The sequence below is a fragment of the Drosophila guanche genome, unplaced genomic scaffold (assembly GCF_900245975.1).
Source record: "Drosophila guanche unplaced genomic scaffold, DGUA_6, whole genome shotgun sequence".
Taxonomy (NCBI): Eukaryota; Metazoa; Arthropoda; class Insecta; order Diptera; family Drosophilidae; genus Drosophila; species Drosophila guanche.
Window position 1 is genome coordinate 4,982,299 of NW_022995748.1, and position 17,943 is coordinate 5,000,241.

The window sequence follows — 17,943 nt, forward strand, 5'->3', positions numbered from 1 at the left end:
TTTTGTGTTATAAATTGTTTATTCAGTTTCTCTCTCTTTGCACATCATTTAAATAAGTGTTTATAGTACTTGGATTTTGCATTTTCAATGTGGGGGATTGGGGGAATTGGGGGGAGTGTCTAAAGGGTTTAATTCAGCGTGGAATTTTCACAATAATTGCAGTTATAGGAACACATGGACAACAACGAAAGTGGATAAATAAAATTACAATACACAGAGAGCACACAGGGGCATGGGATCGATGCTAGGCCTACGCGTAATTAAATTAACTAATACTGCTATAATTCTACAGAAAATTACAATAGAGTGAAACCGTTTCCGCTGTCCTTGACTCACATTCACCCTCAGCGCTGGTCACACTTTCAACGGTTCATCATTCACGATCTCTCTCTCTCTCTCTCTCTTCAGCATCACATGCAACATCGTTCACACTCTCTCTCTCATTTTTTCTCTCTGTCTCTTGTATTCTCTTTGGATGTTGCAGCAACAGGTTTTTGGGTTATTTACAAAGGTTTTCAACAACATTGCACATACATTTCATAGATATTTTTCAGGGAATTCTTCTGGGTTGTGGGTTCTGCCTTTGGGGTGGGACTCTCTTAAGGACTCTCCGCTCTTGTGGAGGCTGGCGGAGAGGCCTGATGCTGCGGCACCTGATACGGACTGAAGCGCTGCGGATAGTGACTCATCTGTGGCCTCGCCCGCAGATCCGGCGACGCCGAGCCGCACGAGGATGTGGGTGTGGCTGGAGCAGGCGGTGCTGCCGTTGCAACAGGTGGGGGCGGTGTGCGATTGGCGCCCGCTGCTGCTGCTGCGGCTGCCGCAAAGGCCGCCTGTTGATTGGCACTGGCCAGGAATCCCGCCGTCAGCTGGGGCCACTGCTGCTGCCACATGCCCAGCTGGAAGGCGCTGAGATGCGAGGCTTGTGGTGGAGCCTGACGCTGGTACAGATGGGGTAGCAGCATCTCGGTGTACGGCGAGCGGCCGAACATCTGCAGGTGCTGGCGGGCCTTCTCCAGGAGGGCCAGCGAGGCGGCGTCCGCCTCTTGTGGGGTGAGCTGCGACATCAGCGGATCCGGAAAGAAGCGCAGTGGTGCGGCTCGCATGTGCTGGTCGAAGAAGAACGCATCCATCGGATCTCTGCAAGACGAACAGAGGAGAGAGAATGAGAAAAGCTTTCGAGAAGAGTCTTGGGCAGGGGGCAGTGGCAGTGGCAGGGGCATGGCTTCAGTTGGGGCAATAACATAATTACGTTGAAAGTAACTGCCAATTGCCGACACTAAACTACAGGAACAACAACAACAACTGCAACAAGAGCCACAAGAGCCATACATTCACTCATTATTTTCGTGTTTTCATTTCATGTACGAATCGGCTTCAAAGTTAAAGCCGCCGATCTGTAATTTACGCCACTTAAGCCGCCGCCGTGCCGGCTACAACAGCGATGTTGCTCGTGTGCTGTTGCATGTTATTGTTGTTGCTTCTTGAAGTTGTTGCCATGTTGCTGTTGGCGGCAGAGCGTTTGCTGCCACCGCTGCTGCTGCTGCTGCGTTGCTCTTGCTGTCTTAATAGTCGCCGCCTTGCAACACTTTGAAGTTGCTGTCGAAAAAAGGGCAGCAGAAGCAGCGGCAGCGGCAGCCCTCAGGTGCCTTGCCAAAAAAAAGCCCATAGGATGGGCTCCATTTGGCGCTAAGGTCATCCAGCCACATGTTGCTGAGCGGGCGAATTGTTGCTCGTGTGTGAAAATGTTGCAAACGTTAAAGAGGAAAGCAACTGATTTATGGGATTTAATATTTAGACCAAAATAGTCTTAAGAAATCTGAGTCTTAAGTCTTTACTGAAGAATTTACTGAATTGTAAAAATCACGCATGTCACTCATCACAGGATTGGCCCTTTAATCTGTATTTTTTCAAGGAAATCCAACAACTAGTTCCACATCATTTTTCAATCACAATAGCGACGGCATTTGCTGATTGATCGCATGTGCAGCACGTTGCAGCCGCAGCAGCTGCTAATGGATATGCGTCAAGAGCTGCTCCATACTTCGCATTGAGCATTCCGCACTCTGCTCTCCGACACTTTCACACATTTTCGCTAATCAGCAGCAACTTGAGCTACTGTAGGGTTTTACGGCTCAACAGGCCATCGTAAATTAGGCCATAAATCAGACATGACCCCATAAAACCGGCAGAAACGGGGCCAACTACTGTATCCAGCATTCAAGGGAAGACACTCACCTATCAAAGTCAGTGAGACGCGACGAATCGCGAAATCCTTTTGCAAACGGATTCGAATCGATTTTGAGTTTCGTAATCAATTGATTCTGATAGGCCGTCACGGCCGTGAACACGGTCTCCGGGAAAACGAAGGTTTTATGATCCATATCCTGCAGCTCCTTGGGATTGCCGGGTATGCTCTGGCCATGGCTCATCCGCACCAAGTGGATCCGTGGCTGATAGCGATGCATTGAGTTCAGCACGACCTGTAAGAAGCGAATGTAAGAAACGAGTTCCCTGAATGCGAATGTTTTCTGTGTTGTCTGTGCTTATAAAAAATGTACGCCCATAAAAAGTAGTCCATGTTTGTTTTGACTCTGCAGCCTCCATTCTTCTATGCTATCCCACATCCCACATCCCACATCCCAGTCCCCATCCTTTATGGCTGTGATAAAAACGGTAGCAGGCTCGTAAACAGAGCGTCGCCACTCGGATCTTGGGCTCAAAACATGTGGGCGAGTAGCTGGAGGAGTATTTGCCACCAAATTGCCAACAATTTTCATTCATTTTTGTGCGCGCGCAATGCCATTTGCATATGTGCACGCGGCAACCCTGACTGACCCGATCTGACCCGACACGTCCCCCTGCCCCGAACCAGAACCATACACTGAAGACAATGCCAGTCAGCCGCCCGCCAGTTTATGTGTGTTTGCCTCTTCCCCTAAAATATTAATAAATGAATTCGGGATGGCAGAACTGTCCGTACTGTTTGCTCGCAGGTGCTCTCGCTGGAATTGGGGTTAAGAGTCAGGAGTTGGCATCAAACACTGAAAGCTAGACTCAGAAATCTGCTAACATTTAAGGTTTCTGCTATTGAAAGGGAATTCTATCTAGATTTATTTTAGAGCTTTTAGCTCTTCTCTTCCTTCTCATCTGTATTGGTGATTAGACAAGACCACTGGGATTTACACCAACGATAGGAGTTTAAATGATTTTCTTCCTATGTTGAAGAAGTATGCCTGAGACTGTGGCCCAAAATGAAATCTAGACTTTGCGGGACTGTGTTTTCTGTTAAAGTCTGAAAGTTCCAGCCTGTGATTCCTTATCCTTTCCGCATATATTTTAATACTTGCTGACTCGAAACTAGTTCATCCGTTGAACAGCCTACCCAACCCAACCAGCTATATCGATTTCCTTTCGCCTCTAACTCTCCTGCATATCCACCCCGTGAATGTCCTTTGCTGGCTTAAGCACCCAACTCCCAACCCCCATTACCTAGACATCGACTCACCTGTCCGCTCTTATCCATTTCGTTATTTGTCAACTTCACCTTCTCGAAGGAGACGACCTGTTTGCGCAACGCCTCCGGGCTGATGGGGCAATCCGGATGGCAGTAGATGCGGGCCGGTGGCGGTGGATCCGCCTTGCCCGCCACCAGCCAGGAGCTGCGATGGTAGGCATAGCGATAACGCCGCGAGTCCAGGGGCACAATGTCCAGCAGGACGGCATACCGATCCGGGGGCTGGATCTGCCGCAATGGACCCGAGAAGCTCACACGCACCGTGGGGAACATGCGCCTGAAAGTGGACCAAGTGGAGTGTGTGTGTGTGTGTGTGTGTGTGAGTGAGTGTGTGGCCGGAAAATGTTAGTGAACTCAAAGAAAAGCATACAGAAAGGAGGGAAAACCGTGAACTATTTTTTTATTGCCCGCCTTTGCGTTTCATAGCTGAGAGGGGGTTGTATTGCCAGCAGTCGGGGGGGGTATGCGGACGCATATTTAATTTTATGACTTTTAGCACGTTTTTGACACATTTCCGCAAGCGCTGTCGCAGGCAGACCCACTCCACAGCGGGGTGTACAGAGGGTGTGCCACCCCCCTAACCATTCCACAAACCAACTTACCCCCCCAACCCATCAACAGTTGAAATTATATAACAACAATTTGTCGTTTTTTGTGTGTTTTTGCGGTGGAAGGTAAGTGTAAATGACGCTAATGACCCAGCCCACTTTTTTTTGTCATTTGTCTCCGAGCCTAGAACATGGGGATAACACATTGTCAGAGCCAAGAACATAAAGCCAACATTGGGTGTTTGTATCTATGAGTATTCGAGTTACATTTTGTAGCTGTGTGTGTGCTGGCTAATCATTATCATTATCATTAGTTAATCATTATCAGAGGACCATTGAGATTAACACCTAAGATTTACAAAGAAGAAATACATACTCATTCCAGTTACAAAAGAATGGCCCAGAATAACTCGGGAAATTGCAACTCATATTTGTGTGTGATTTGTGCAATTGCAGTTTGTCAACGCCCTGCTTGACAGACGATTACTGGGGGGCGTGGCCAGTGTCACCACTTGCATTGTTTTAGCCAGAGTTGGATAACGTCAACTAGGTAACAGTTATGACAGTGGCCCACACTATTTAGTTTGAGCAACAACCAAAACGAGCAACAGTCGCGGCAATCGTTGGCTACGTTGTAACACAAGTAGCAAGTGCTGCAGTTGCATGCCACAATTAGCACCATTGTAGCAGGCATTTAACATGGTTTCTCTTATCTGAATATCTACGAACTGCAGCCAAGCGGAAGCCGCCAGAGCCGGAAGCTTCCATTTTGTTTTTGGCCAAAAGCGAAGAAGCAGAAGTGATTCGGAATGGAAGTTCGAGTTCCAGCTAAATTTATTCGGATTGTTAACACTTTCCTCAGCGGTTTGATGGCTCTGCTAATGTGCCCATAAATGTGCGAAGCTAGACTGCCACGCCTTATTTTTGGGCTATGGCTATCCCATGTCTAAAGTTGCCCCTGGCCGCAGCGTTTGGCTGCGAGACGGAAATGTCGTAAATCATATTCCAGCATTTACATACATTTTATTAGCCACAGCCAAAGTCACAGCCGGAGGCACTGACCACACCCCACCTACGGAGAAACCCCAACGCAACGCAACTTTAGTTCTTTCTTTTGCTGGTGTGGATTTTATGTATTTGTTTATGGGAAAATTAGGGAAATGGCTTTTACTCAGTTTTAGTGTGGAATGCGGGAGTGGACCGGACCGAGCTTAGGTGCCAAAGGTTACAATTATGAAGTTTACACACCATTTGCCATGGCCAGAAATACCACAAGGGGAGGACTGGCCCTGGCCGTCATCGACTTGGGGTGGCTTTGCTTTCAATTAGTTTATATAGAGCATGGAGAGACCCAGTACCAGTACTGTGGGAGAGCCGCCAATTCATTATCAACACCTTTGTTACAGCAAATTAAGCCTCAAGGTCTAAATTAATAAAATGCAAATTAGCCAGCGACTAACGAAACAAAACGAACCAACCCTGAAGCCCAACACAAAAAAAAACAGACTAACAACGGATATATACAACTATAACTTAGATCTTATCGAGAACTGACAACACTCCCCCTGTTTTTCCCTGCTCTTTCCATCTTTTATTAGTTGATTAATTCATAATTTAGACCCGTCTCTGACCGTCCCTGCTGCACCTTTCGTCTGGGGGATTAACTTGTTTCAATTGTTGTCTGTCCCTGTCGATTCCCTCTGATAAATGGTCTGGGTTTTGGCCGTAGTTCAGCTGTTCGTTGAAATATTAATGGAGCTGTGGCAAAAGTTTGTGAAACTACTAGACAGAAATGAATACAGGAATTTCTGCCTGCCCATGCCTAACCATTGCACCATGAAAATTGCAATTGCCATGCATCTTGTGCTACTGTCTGTCCCTTCGGACCCTAGCCCCGGGATAGACAGATCGGACCTGATAGGCGTGAAGAGTTTGTCGCAAAATATTGACAAGCCGAGGGACTTCGACCCGCTGGGCGAGAGGTCAAAACAATTAGCCCGCCCGCGTCTGCTGACTTTTGTGCGCCGCCTTTGTCCTCAGATCCTGCAACAGAATGCGGAAAATGCCAACCTCAAAACCGCTGACAGCGTGACAAAATTACAAACCACGTGATATTTTATTTCAATGACCGCAGCAGCCAGCACATACTTGTCCGTAGATATGAACAGACACACATAAGCAGAGCAGTCCTGAGAGCTAACCTGACCATATGACATGCAGGTACACAACAATTCAAACAATCTTTGACTCTTTTCTTGGGCTGTAAATCATCCTCGTAGTTGGATTCCGAATGTCTTCGCAATTTGATGCAGTTTTTGTTCGGCTCCGTTCTGATGGGAGCTGCGCATGCGCTTTTGCATGTTGCGTCAACATTTTCATGGCAATTTAACGATAACTGACTGCAAAGGGAATGGCTCTGAAAGGTTTCAAATAAGTATCTGAATATTTTACAGTAGTAAAACGTAGATGAAAGACAGGGTTTTAGTGAAATTTAAGGGCTTTCTGCACATAAATATGGGAATAATTTATCTCCCTTCCTGTTCGAATACTTTTCACTACAGAGCCACATTCCTGCTGAACATGCCACCAAATCATACCATCTAAAAGCTGTACCCAAGCATATACTTTTGTAATTTAAAATGTATCACTCCCACTTCCCCTGGTCGGACATGTTTAGCTACCAAACGACGTGCTGACATAGATGTATATCGGCATTGGGAATTATTGTTCTCTTTCTCTTTTGGCCAGACTTGCAATGGTGTTGCATGCGTCCAACCGTCTGTCCGTTCGTCAAACCCGCACAAATGTAAATACGAATAAGCGGCGGCAAGTGTCGGGTAGAACCGGGCATCGCATCGGTATCCGTTGACTAATTACAGGGCAGCAGTGGCAGTGGCTGTGGCAGCAGTCCCCAAAAAAACACCGAGAGTCAAACAGAACACGAATCGAAATGGGCCCAAGAGCCAGGGGACATGCAAATGTGCTGTTAGCGCGACAATCGGCAGCTATTACAATGCAATTTATACTTTGTGTGGACGCCAGGACATTCGACTGAGAACTCAGGATTCAGGAGGAGCAGGAGCGAAAGGAGTAAATTTGTTAATGTGTCGTAAATGCGCACAGCAGGGGTATGGGGGGACTGTTGACGGCCACCAAAGGGTTAAACAAAACACACACACACACACACAACACCACATTAACATCAAACAAACAAACAAAAGTTGCCAAGCGAAAAGGCAAAAAAGCAAAGGCACCAAAAGCACTAAAACATAAATCGCACAGAGAGTCGAATGTGTGATACTCAGTAAAAGCAAAGAAGAGAGGAGCTCAAAAAACATTCTGAAAATAGTTGAAGTGGTTTCTGAATGTAGGGAGTATCAATCAATATCAATATGAATATGTAGCTATCCATTATGTACCATCATTTTCATATAAACCTTCAGTTATCACACTGTTTCGGGTAGTGTGTTTACAGAAGCAGCCACGCAGTTTCCTTCCCCTTTTGCTGGGAATGAGTTTGATGGATTTGGGGCTAAATATCACCCTCTGACCTTACCCTCAAATCCATCATGCCCAACTACATTGAAAGGGGCGCCGAAGTAACAGAACACAGGGCTCCTAACTACCACCTAGCGACTAATGCGCATTTCGCATGTTATCAAAACACTGAAGAGAAAGAGAATGGCAGAAAAAAGTAAACCCAAAAGCAGAGAAAAACAAAAAACCTCTGGCACCCAAACAGTTATGTTTCATGTTCGTTCATGTTTCCTTTTTTCGTTTCGTATTCTTTCGCATTTCGCATTCACCCCACCAGCTACCCTCTCCCCCCTCCCAATACAACCATCCATCCTACACGACATTCGCACGAGAATCGAGAAATATCGTCAAGCAATAATTTCTTCAACTTCTTTGTTGAGTTGCGAATGAAAAGTCGTTTAACCCAAGCCTGTGTGTGGGTACAGGTGGTTGTGTGTGGCGTTATACCCTTACAGAGTATACAATTATTTTGGAATGACGTTTGCTAAAAATATAAGTGAGCTATGGGAAGGGTTATGTTTTATCTTAATCTCTTTGTTTTTATATAAACTATTCCCAGTCATACAAACAACAAATCTGGAAGAATATTTATAACCTTCTTGCTGATAAAACGAGCTGCTTCTGGCTCTCTGTTGGGCTGGCGGCTTCCCAATTTTGTTTCTGCTAATCGAAAATCGACGGCATATTATTTCGATGCCTTGTCAATCAAATGTTGTTGGTCAACTCATGGTGCCATGTAAATGAGAAACTAAACAAAAAGTTGTTGATATTTTCCAGTTAAGACGAGGAGGCGTCATCGCCGGGGCGGGTCTGGTGGCGATATGGGGCTTGGTTCCATGGGTGAAAGGCGCATTAAAATTTTATTGATTGTTCGAGTTTCTGTTTCGAGGACTTTTCGTGGGCTGTGTGGAGTGGAGTGCCTTGATTGGTACCCGACTGCCGGGGGCGGCATTATGATTATGACCCGGACTGCCCCTCATCACATACTCCAGACAGCACGCCCCAAGATCACCACTGGGCAAAAGGCCTTTGGCAAATGGAATTCCGATGAATGTTAAATGAAATAAAATGCAGGGAATGAGGAAAGGATGTGGGGATGCAAGTGGTCCCCGGGGGACTTTGACAAGCAAAATGTGATCGATTATCTGGGAATTTTTGCAATCGAAATCGATAAATGAATATTGAAAATTGTTCGGTGCACGTTTAACCTAATCGATTGCTGATGAGGCAAGTTTACAAAGATTGTTAGTTCGGGGACGTGAGGAAAGTAGACATTAGCTGTGGTAGGGGTAAAATATTAAATGATTGAGGTGCCAAGAGGAAAACATGGACATTCAATTGAATATGTGTTGTATGATGAAGAAGGTGTACGGCATATCAGGCAATCCCTTAAGATTTACGCTTCCTCTTTCAGGAAAGCCACAACTTAACTAAACTAATTTTTATTTTCATTCATATTCTTTCAGCCCTCTACCCAAGACCTTTCCGCACTAATGCAACTGCCTGAACACCAACCATTAATTGCATACATAAACCACTCAGAGATCCCCTTTTAAATACAAATCTACAATTAAGGCTTTCTTGACTCACCTGCCCGATTTGGTAATGATCATTTCGGTGCCCAATTCATGGAATTTATCCCAGAGCTCCTTGGTCTCTAGGTGGCACTGGATTGGCGTGAGATCGTCGCAATTGCACGAGCCGAGTATCTTGGGCGTGGGCTGCTGTAGACGGAGGGGAGTATCGGAAGGTAGGACATGGTAAGAAAAGCGCTTTGCGTATAGGAGCGTTGCTGACTTTGTTGCTTTTGGTTACCTGCGCGGGCTCCTCTGGCGACAGGCGTTCGTCTTCGGGACTCTGGGCTGGCGGTGGAGGCGAGGGCGTGGCCGTGGCAGTGGAGCCACCACCACCACTAGATCCAGCTCCAGCAGCGGCAGCATTTGGTGTGGCGGTTGAAGCACGCCCTCGATGGCTGCTTGATTTGCTGTGATTGCTGTTGTTGTGGCTGTTGCTGTTGCTGTTGCTGTTGTGATGATGATTGTGATGTTGGCGTTGTTGCTTGTTTGCTGTTGCATGGTGATGTGTCTGTTGCCTTTGTTGCTGTTGCTGTTGCTGTTGTTGCTGTGCAACACGCAATGCCTGACGCGCTTGTTGCTGGGCCTGAACTGCTGCTGCCGCCGCCGCTGCGGCTGCTGCTGCCGTTGCATTTGTGGCAGCCAGCGCCGTCGGCGATTCAGAGTCACTGAAGTCAACCACATCAACGTCAACATCATCGTCCACATCCTGGCCCGAATACTGCTCCACAGACAATGGACCTAGATTCAACAGAGACATCAAATGGGCTTGTTAATGCGGGAGGAACAGGCAGAGTACAGCGAGCGCTATGGCAACGTGTTGCATGTCGATGACGAGGGACAGTCGACACACTCGACGCATTCGAGAATCGTTCGCGCCCAGATGTATTTTACAGATAACGCCAAAAAATTCAATTATTTGCTCAAAATGCAATTTCATATGTTAATTTGGCCAATGTCTGTGTGCGTGTGCGCGCAGAGGTTGAGTCTGGGGGCCACCACTAATGAATGCATCTGTTGGAGCTTCTGTCTCTACCCAATTATGGCATCTAAATAGTTTTGCATGCGCGACAGAGGGAGATAAACATACACATTTGTATATTTATATGGATGTACATTTGTACATATACGTATGCGAGTATGTCTGGCTCTCTTGTCATGCCACCACACCATATGGCACACTCTTCCCCCCTGCATACAAATAGGCTTTGATTATTTTATTGCCGCGCATTTGCCGCAATTATCAAGTCATCAACGTTGCATTGTCATCAATATATAATTTATAAAGCATACAAAAAAATACGAGAAAAAATATGCGCAGAAAATAGAGGAGAAATATAATGCAATTGCGACACTTTTTCCCTCCTCGACAGGGTAGGAAAATTGGTTAAGGGGAATTGGGGAACGGGTATGGGTAAATACTAAGCAATCGATTAATTGTATCTTTTTGCTGAAAGGTTTTATTGAGGCGGAGTCTTTATATGTGCGGATGTGCTGACACATGGCACTGCTTTTGCTATATATGTACATACATAAATACAGTACATATGTATGTACATATTTAAATAAGGTTCTATTGAAGGTCTCTTAATATTTTTAGAAGTGGTTTATTTTAAAAGAAAAATTGTTAACTGCATTTGGGTCAGTAATTGATGATTTCCAGATTCTTCATGTCCGCAAAAATGATTGAATACTCCAGAAGTCCATGCTTCGAGAACAGTCAACATTTTATAATTAAAATGCTTAAGGAGCATATGAACATAAAATGTTTCCAAAGAGTTCTTGGATTGTATACTGCGAATTACCATATGCAGAACCCAAGTCTCCTGTAATTTGTTTTGAATTTTCCTTTGCAGACTGGCTTTATTTTGTTATACAATTGTATTTATAAGTTTTAGCTTGATCACTTTTTCCAGATAGCAATCTAAAATTTCTCTAGCTTGTGCCGAAATCATAAATATGTAAATGAAAGTTCGATTCGCTTAGCGTATTAACCCATAACTTGAGCTAAACATCAACATGTTGGATATGCAGAAATATTGTTCATACTCAATCAACAATAGTGACTGGAACGTGTTCATTATGCAAACCACCAATTCAAACCAAAGATAAATACATATGAATAGAATTTCTTCTGAGAAAGAACCAAAAGAAAAAATGAACGACTATTTCACAAAAATCACCAACAATTCAAGCGACGAAAAGGAAATGCTCATAGAAATGCAAATTGATATCTATTTAAGAGTGTGTATGGGGGATGGGGATGTATAGATTCAGATATAGTGTGTAGATAGATGGTGGAAGGTCGGAATTACTTTACTCACTCAGACTCCTTTCGGATGGCTCGCGGCTGCTTGGGGCGTTTCCGCCGCGCGCCATAATCGCGGCAATTGAGAAATCCGTGGCAAAGGAAATGTTGTGCTGATGCTGATGATGCGGATGATGATGGTGGTTCAGCGGATGATGATTATGATGGTGATGATGATGAGTGGCGCTGCCGTTAGCGAGGTTTGTGGTGGCTGCCGCTGCGGCTGCTGCCACAGCCGCTGTGGCAATTTGTTGCTGAAGCTTGGACTTGAAGTTCTGGGATGACGACGAAGACAACGACGTCGGAGGCGGCGTCTGTGGGGGCTGTGTATTTGCCGGCTGATTGCTCAGAAGCATTTTCAAGCTGAGTTTTCCTCTTGCAGTGTTTTGATTTTCCGGTGTTTTAGGGATCTCAATAGCATACACAGTTTTGGTTTTTATTTTGGGGCATTTGCTAGCGTTATAATGGAGATTTTTCTATATTTGATAGAGAATAATATAGTTTATATATTATTTTAGGTTTGCTTGGAATATATTGATGTAAATGTGATAATCATTGTCTGTGTGGTGTGCTTCGTATTTATCCATTTTCAGATATTTTTAAATTGTCCAATAACTACGTTGATTTATTTGTTTATAATTAAATTATCAATCATTAATAAGAATGTTATTTTAGCTTTTAAAATGTTAAGCAAATTTATTTCAAGAAATTCAGTTATTTTGGTTAAAATGTTTTGTTTATTTTGTATTATTTGTCAAATTTTTAACGATTGTTTTGTAACATTTATTGTTTTTATGATATTTGATCAAGTTTATTCATTTATGAAACGGTTTCAAGTGTGATCTAAATATTTGTTTGCATGTTTACCGTATTCGAATTCGAACATTTCCAGTTATTATTAAAATTGTATTTAAAAATATCCTTTCAATATTCGCTATCGCTATTCACAGCCAGTTCTCGAATAAAACACACATTTCGTTTAGCCGGGATTCGCACACTTTACGACCGTAGCGAGGTCCCCGTCCGGGTTTTGGGTCCGTGTCGGTGTCCGGTGTCTGGGTCCGGGTCGAGAGCCTAGTACCGTGCCGGAAGGGAGATAGAGAGAGATTGTGTGTTGGAGCCGCCGAGCCGTCGCTGCCACACAGTCACGCAGCTGACCATTGAATGAATCGCCATGAATCGAATGAATGAGCGCCGGCCCGATTCGCTTTTGGCCGCCATGTAAACGCATTCGCAAAAGCAAAGCCAAAAGCACAAAGGCAGCGGCAGTGGCAGTGGCAGTGGCAGAGCACCGAAGTCGGAGACGAAGTCGCAGTCGATTCTGACCCCCAAAAGAGTGAAGAACCGATCTTACGGCAAAGGTTTTCAACACCCCAATACGTAACGATATAAATAGTCTTACGTCACGTGGAGCGCTCCACGACTTAACGGTCGAACGGCGGATGGGGTGGGGGTAAGGCACTTGGTTGATGCTCCGCTGCCTCGTCGCAGCCAGCGTCAGATTCCTGACAGCACTGACACGCGGCCCAGCGCCAAAATAAAACTTTTGCCCTTACGTCACGCTAAGCCCTCGCTACGTAAGAGACGACACGGAGCGCGGCTAACCGCAAAAAGTTTCAATTATGAGAGGTGCGAGCGAGGCAGCTGGCTGGTGCGCATAACTCATTTCCATTTCCATTTCCATTTCCAAACACTCCAACGAACACCAACATTCCCATGCACTCAAATGAGAGGCGGCTCCAAGCTGGCACGGGCGTGCGAGAGGGAGACAACTAGTGTGTCATGCACTCGAGAGAGCCCTTGAGCCGCGCGGCGTCCGTCTCTGTTTGGCGAGAGCAGAGCGCAAACATATTCATAAATTCGTCATTTTGTTTTTGGGCGGCTGTTGACAGTTGGGTCGTTGTTGTAGTTGTTGCCATGGGTATGAGCGTGTGAGTGAATGAGGGTAAGAATGAGTGTAAGTGAGCAGAATGCTTGCGAGAGTGTGTGTGAGAAATGCTTGAACGAGTTCCTGATTGTGTGCGAAGAGCGTAAAGCATGGGTGAGTCAGTTTCTGAGCAAGTATTTGAGTGAACTCAAGAGAGAGGGTGTGTTTTGTGCATTTCATCGTATATTTATGCACTTCTTCATTGTTTCATAGCCTTTGTTCCGTTTCCATTTCGTTTCGCTGGCTACTCACCACACTGAAATGAGTGTAATTCATTGAGTGTAGTTTTTTAGTGCATGCGATGAGTGTTGTATTGAATGACATTTCTGTGAATCTGTGAATATTACACTACTTCAACACCATTCCGCTTCGAACAAAATCCACATTTTTTGATAGAATGCACAGCTATTTAAGTTACTTCTAAGGAACTTTGAAAATATTGTCTTTTAAATAATTTTAATAAAGAAACACATAAAGAAACGTTTGAAGAACAAAAGAACGGGGGAAAGAATTAAAACCCTTGCACAAATATTTTTGAAGTAATATTTACATAATTGAAAATTACATTCGATACCTCCAATATATATTAACAGGCAAAAGCAAGATCATTGATTGATTCATACTATTAATTTTATGCACTAGCAAAGTAACATTTTCATGCAAAATGTATTTTTGTTTATTTAATTTTTTTTGTACCCGTACTTTCCCAAGTGGAACCCATACCCATACCATTACCCATGAGAACAGACAGACAGGAGAGCTCGAGAGTTATCTGAGCAAGTGTCTCGTGCGCGGCGTCCAATTGGAAAATCATAATTGAATATCAGGGTTCCTGTCACTCTTTCTCCCCCACAACACCCTCACTCCCTCCACACTTTACCCTTACTCTGCTGAACTCCCGTCCCCTCCCTAGATAGGGTATGTAAATTTTTTAAATTTAAATGTTTGCTCAAAAGGAAAAAAAGAGGATGGAAAAAAATGCGACGATGGCGTGTGAACGCAGCAGAAAATTATAGTCCTAGAGAGTCCCGGAGTTCTGCCTCCTCCGGTGGCACCACACCAGACATCCCGCCACCATCTTGTTTCCCTCCTCCTGACTTTTTTCACAATTCGTCAGCTGCGCCCTATGCCCCGACCCCAGCCCTTGCTCCAGAGGATACGCGGCGCCGTGCTCGGAGTTGTCCTTTTTTTTCTACGGCCCGACTGCGGTTTCATTTGCATGCGATTCGTGGTTGCCAGCCGATGTGGCGCACAATTGAGCCACTAATGGCGATGTTGATGGTGGCCAGATCGCCCAGAAACAGAGACAGCGAGGTGGAGTGGGAAAAAAAGTGGAAGGAGGTGCGCTATGTGCTGGAACCCAGCGCCCAGACAGGGTGGGCCGTTTCCCTGTCTCCCGCTTTTGTTTGCTTTGTCGCGGTTCGGTGACAATTTTTCAATGATTTGTTTTCTGCCCTGAAATCTCATTTGCATATGCCACCATATTTTTTCAACTTTCCTGTTTTTTTTTCCACTCCCTAGTCCTATCCCTGTCTCATGTGCCCATTCCCATTCGAATTCCTGGTCCTGCTCTGGAGTGAAAAATTGCAATCGCTTTGTTTATTTTCAGTGTGGGTTGGTTCGTCTAACTTTTGGGCAATTTGAATTTGATTTAATGACATTAAAAGGGCGTGTTCTCCTAATAGTGTTGTTCTTTAAATAGTTTATTTGGGGGAAGTCCTCTTTTTCTCTTGCTAATGAAGTGGTTGAGGGAATAGAAATGTTCCTTTCAAGTTGATTAAAACAGCAGATTGTATTTTTTAAATTTTTAGGGGAAAGAGATAGGAGCAAAGTTCAGGCAGGGAAGTAATATGTTGAAGGTGGCAGCATAAAAAGCTGATATGCAGTTGTTCATTCGACATGAAGTGTCCTCTTCTTCTGTTGCATTCTTAGGCGTTTCAAGACCATGTTTTTTGAAGGCGGAAAATGCTTCTAGAAAGATATATAAACGAATGAAAAAAATCCGGAAAAATGTAACTATTTTAATGTAGAACTGCTCTGAAAAGAGTTAGAGTTAGATGCAGAAAATCCAAATTTAAAAACTAAACATATTTTCCTTACTTCCTTTTCTTATCTGAACAAACAGAAACATTTTGACTAACGAGCTTCAGCTTGAGACATTTGCATAATTTCTGCATATTGCGAACAGCAAACAAATCAAAACAAAGCCATCCAAAACTTATTTATGAACAACATCATAGAAGTCTATAACTAACCTAAAACCAAGAAATGAGGAAACCTCACCGAATATAGGAAAACATTGATGGAAGGGGTTAGCGTTAGCAAGCGCAACCCAATCAACTCTCCAGAATCCATTCCCATTGAAATGGTATGGCAGGAGAGATACAATACATTTTTGTTTACGCTTTGACGGGATTATGGCAGAAACGGAAGCCGCAGAGTGGATTCCATGCCCGATGTTGCTGCTGCTGTCGCTATCCATTAGTTTTTATTTGGGAAAATTTCACTATTTTCCTTGCGGTTCTTTTGCCCCCACTCCCCACTCCGACGTGCACTAAATGGCCAATAAGCGTGCAGGAAAAAAAGGAAGGAAAACTAAGCCGCTGAAGCCGTGTCAGGACATGGCCATCTAAATGCACATGGCAGCCATATTGTGCCACGGGATATATCAATTTTATTGCTGCCCAAAATCGAACCAACATGTGTGCCTTACGCTTTTTTCCCGTCCTATTGTTGCATATAAATTGCGTAGCAAATGGTTTTGTTTTTGCAACCTTAATCCTTTGTGGCCCAGAAGGTGGAACAAAAAGCAGAAAAATAATAATTGCAAACAATTGTATTTTATGGCATGCCCGTAACAGTGTCAGTGTCAGTGTCAGTGCCAATGCCATTTGCCAATGCCTGAGCATCCTTGAGGAGGAGTGCGAGCGAAGCGTGTCACTGGAGGGCAGGTGTGACTGTGACCAGATCGGCATACCAAGGACACCAACCCGAACGGGCACTTATCCTTGAGAGATTCCAGAGTGGAGACCAGAGCAAAGCAAATCAATTATGCCAGCAGTCACAGCAGCGGGAGCGACAGCAGCAGCAGCAACGAGTCCCTGATCTCGTCCCTAATTTGATTTCATTACCGCGCCCACAACTGCGAAAAATTGTAGGCAAAACAAATCCTTTTGGCCATGTCTAGGGCGGAGCTGTGCCCGAGCTTAATGCGAAAATTAATCGAATCGAGATCGAAGCTGGCTCGCAGCTCTGGCAACGCCTTCCAGCTGCACACCATAGCAGCATCATCATCATCATCGGTAACCAGAAAAAAAGAGGTTCCAACCCGAAGCTCCAACCGGAGAACCAGCGTGCCACAACTACCGAAAGCGTTGAAAACACTTTGTCGGCTCACAGATGCGTTGATAATATGGTAAAATTGCCAATGATGCACGCCCACTGTTGCCACAGAGACTGCAGAGGGGTTCCAGCAGATGCAGATAAGCCTCCTCAGATGCAGATGCAGATACAGATACAAATACAAATGGTGCGACGAGCGGACTCGTATGCAGATACATTTGTTTTGGTCTTTGGCCGTGCCACGACTGCTTCCTGCCACATGGTAATTGCCACATCAAATGTGCTAGAGAAACAAACGCTCCACTCTCTCTCTCGTCGAGATTAACGATCTTTCGGTATGGACCACATCCTGGACGGGGATCAGCCTGGCGGAGAACATCAAATGCTGAAGCAGCAATTGAAATTATTATTAACACGCGTTCCGTTTGCTGTCAAAATTTATGAGCTCAACTTGCAGCATCAACTGTTGCTGCTGCTGCTGTTGCTGCTGCTCTGTCGATGATGAAGTTGAGATAGATAATTGTTGCACTTGAAGAAATAAAGAATAAACTTCTTTAAACATTTTTCGAATACAAAATTGTATCTCCCTTTTCTCTCTTTTCATTCTCTTAGTGTAAAAGCTGCAAATTACTTCTTCAACATAGACAAAACGGTTAGATCAAAGAGACGAAGAACCTGGTCTGGAGAACATGACAAACACTAGATGGCTGCCGTATTCTTCAGAGGTGGCATGGCATGGATGGATGGATGGATGGAGAGATAGTCGCCACACACAGACATGGGATGCGAAGAATGTGCCCTCATCCGAGCCACCCACACGATAAAGAGCTCAACTCGACGCTTGACTTGAGGCTTATTAAACATTAATAAATTGCCCTCGAATGACTGGGAGCTGGAGTCGGTGTTTGCTGAGGAGAAAATCTGAAAGTAAGAGAGATCTTAGCCGAAGAAGACAATGGAACAGGCAGACACAGTGTCAGCTATAGTCAGGTATTCTATTGAATCAGGGGCGAGTATGGAAAGGGGACAGGACAGGTTGTTCTTGGGGGTAACCAATAAAAATCTCTTGTCATTGTCGCTGTCAAAACTGTGATCACACCTTGCTGTCCTATTGTTTGGATACCATGTGATTAATGCGATTTATATCGGATGCAAGGACATCCATCCCGATCCCAGGAAAACGCCAAAGG

General features: G+C 44.7%; 1 protein-coding gene across 4 annotated transcripts; it reads right to left on the bottom strand.

Annotated features, from left to right (window-relative positions):
• On the bottom strand, positions 1–12,985 carry LOC117584490 (T-box protein H15). 4 transcript variants are annotated; one of them, XM_034273418.1, is made up of 7 exons: positions 12,352–12,985; positions 11,501–11,960; positions 9,418–9,917; positions 9,193–9,323; positions 3,509–3,794; positions 2,239–2,483; positions 1–1,140 (listed from the first exon to the last, which is right to left on the bottom strand). In XM_034273418.1, exons 2-7 carry the CDS (start codon positions 11,838–11,840, stop codon positions 600–602), a joined length of 2,043 nt encoding a protein of 680 aa, XP_034129309.1. In that variant the 5' UTR covers positions 11,841–11,960; positions 12,352–12,985; the 3' UTR covers positions 1–599. The 4 variants fall into 4 exon arrangements, with proteins under 4 accessions (XP_034129309.1, XP_034129306.1, XP_034129308.1 ...); XM_034273415.1 differs by having other exon boundaries at positions 9,193–9,326; positions 9,400–9,917; XM_034273417.1 differs by having other exon boundaries at positions 9,193–9,326; positions 12,352–12,984.
• Between the last annotated feature and the right edge of the window lie 4,958 nt (positions 12,986–17,943).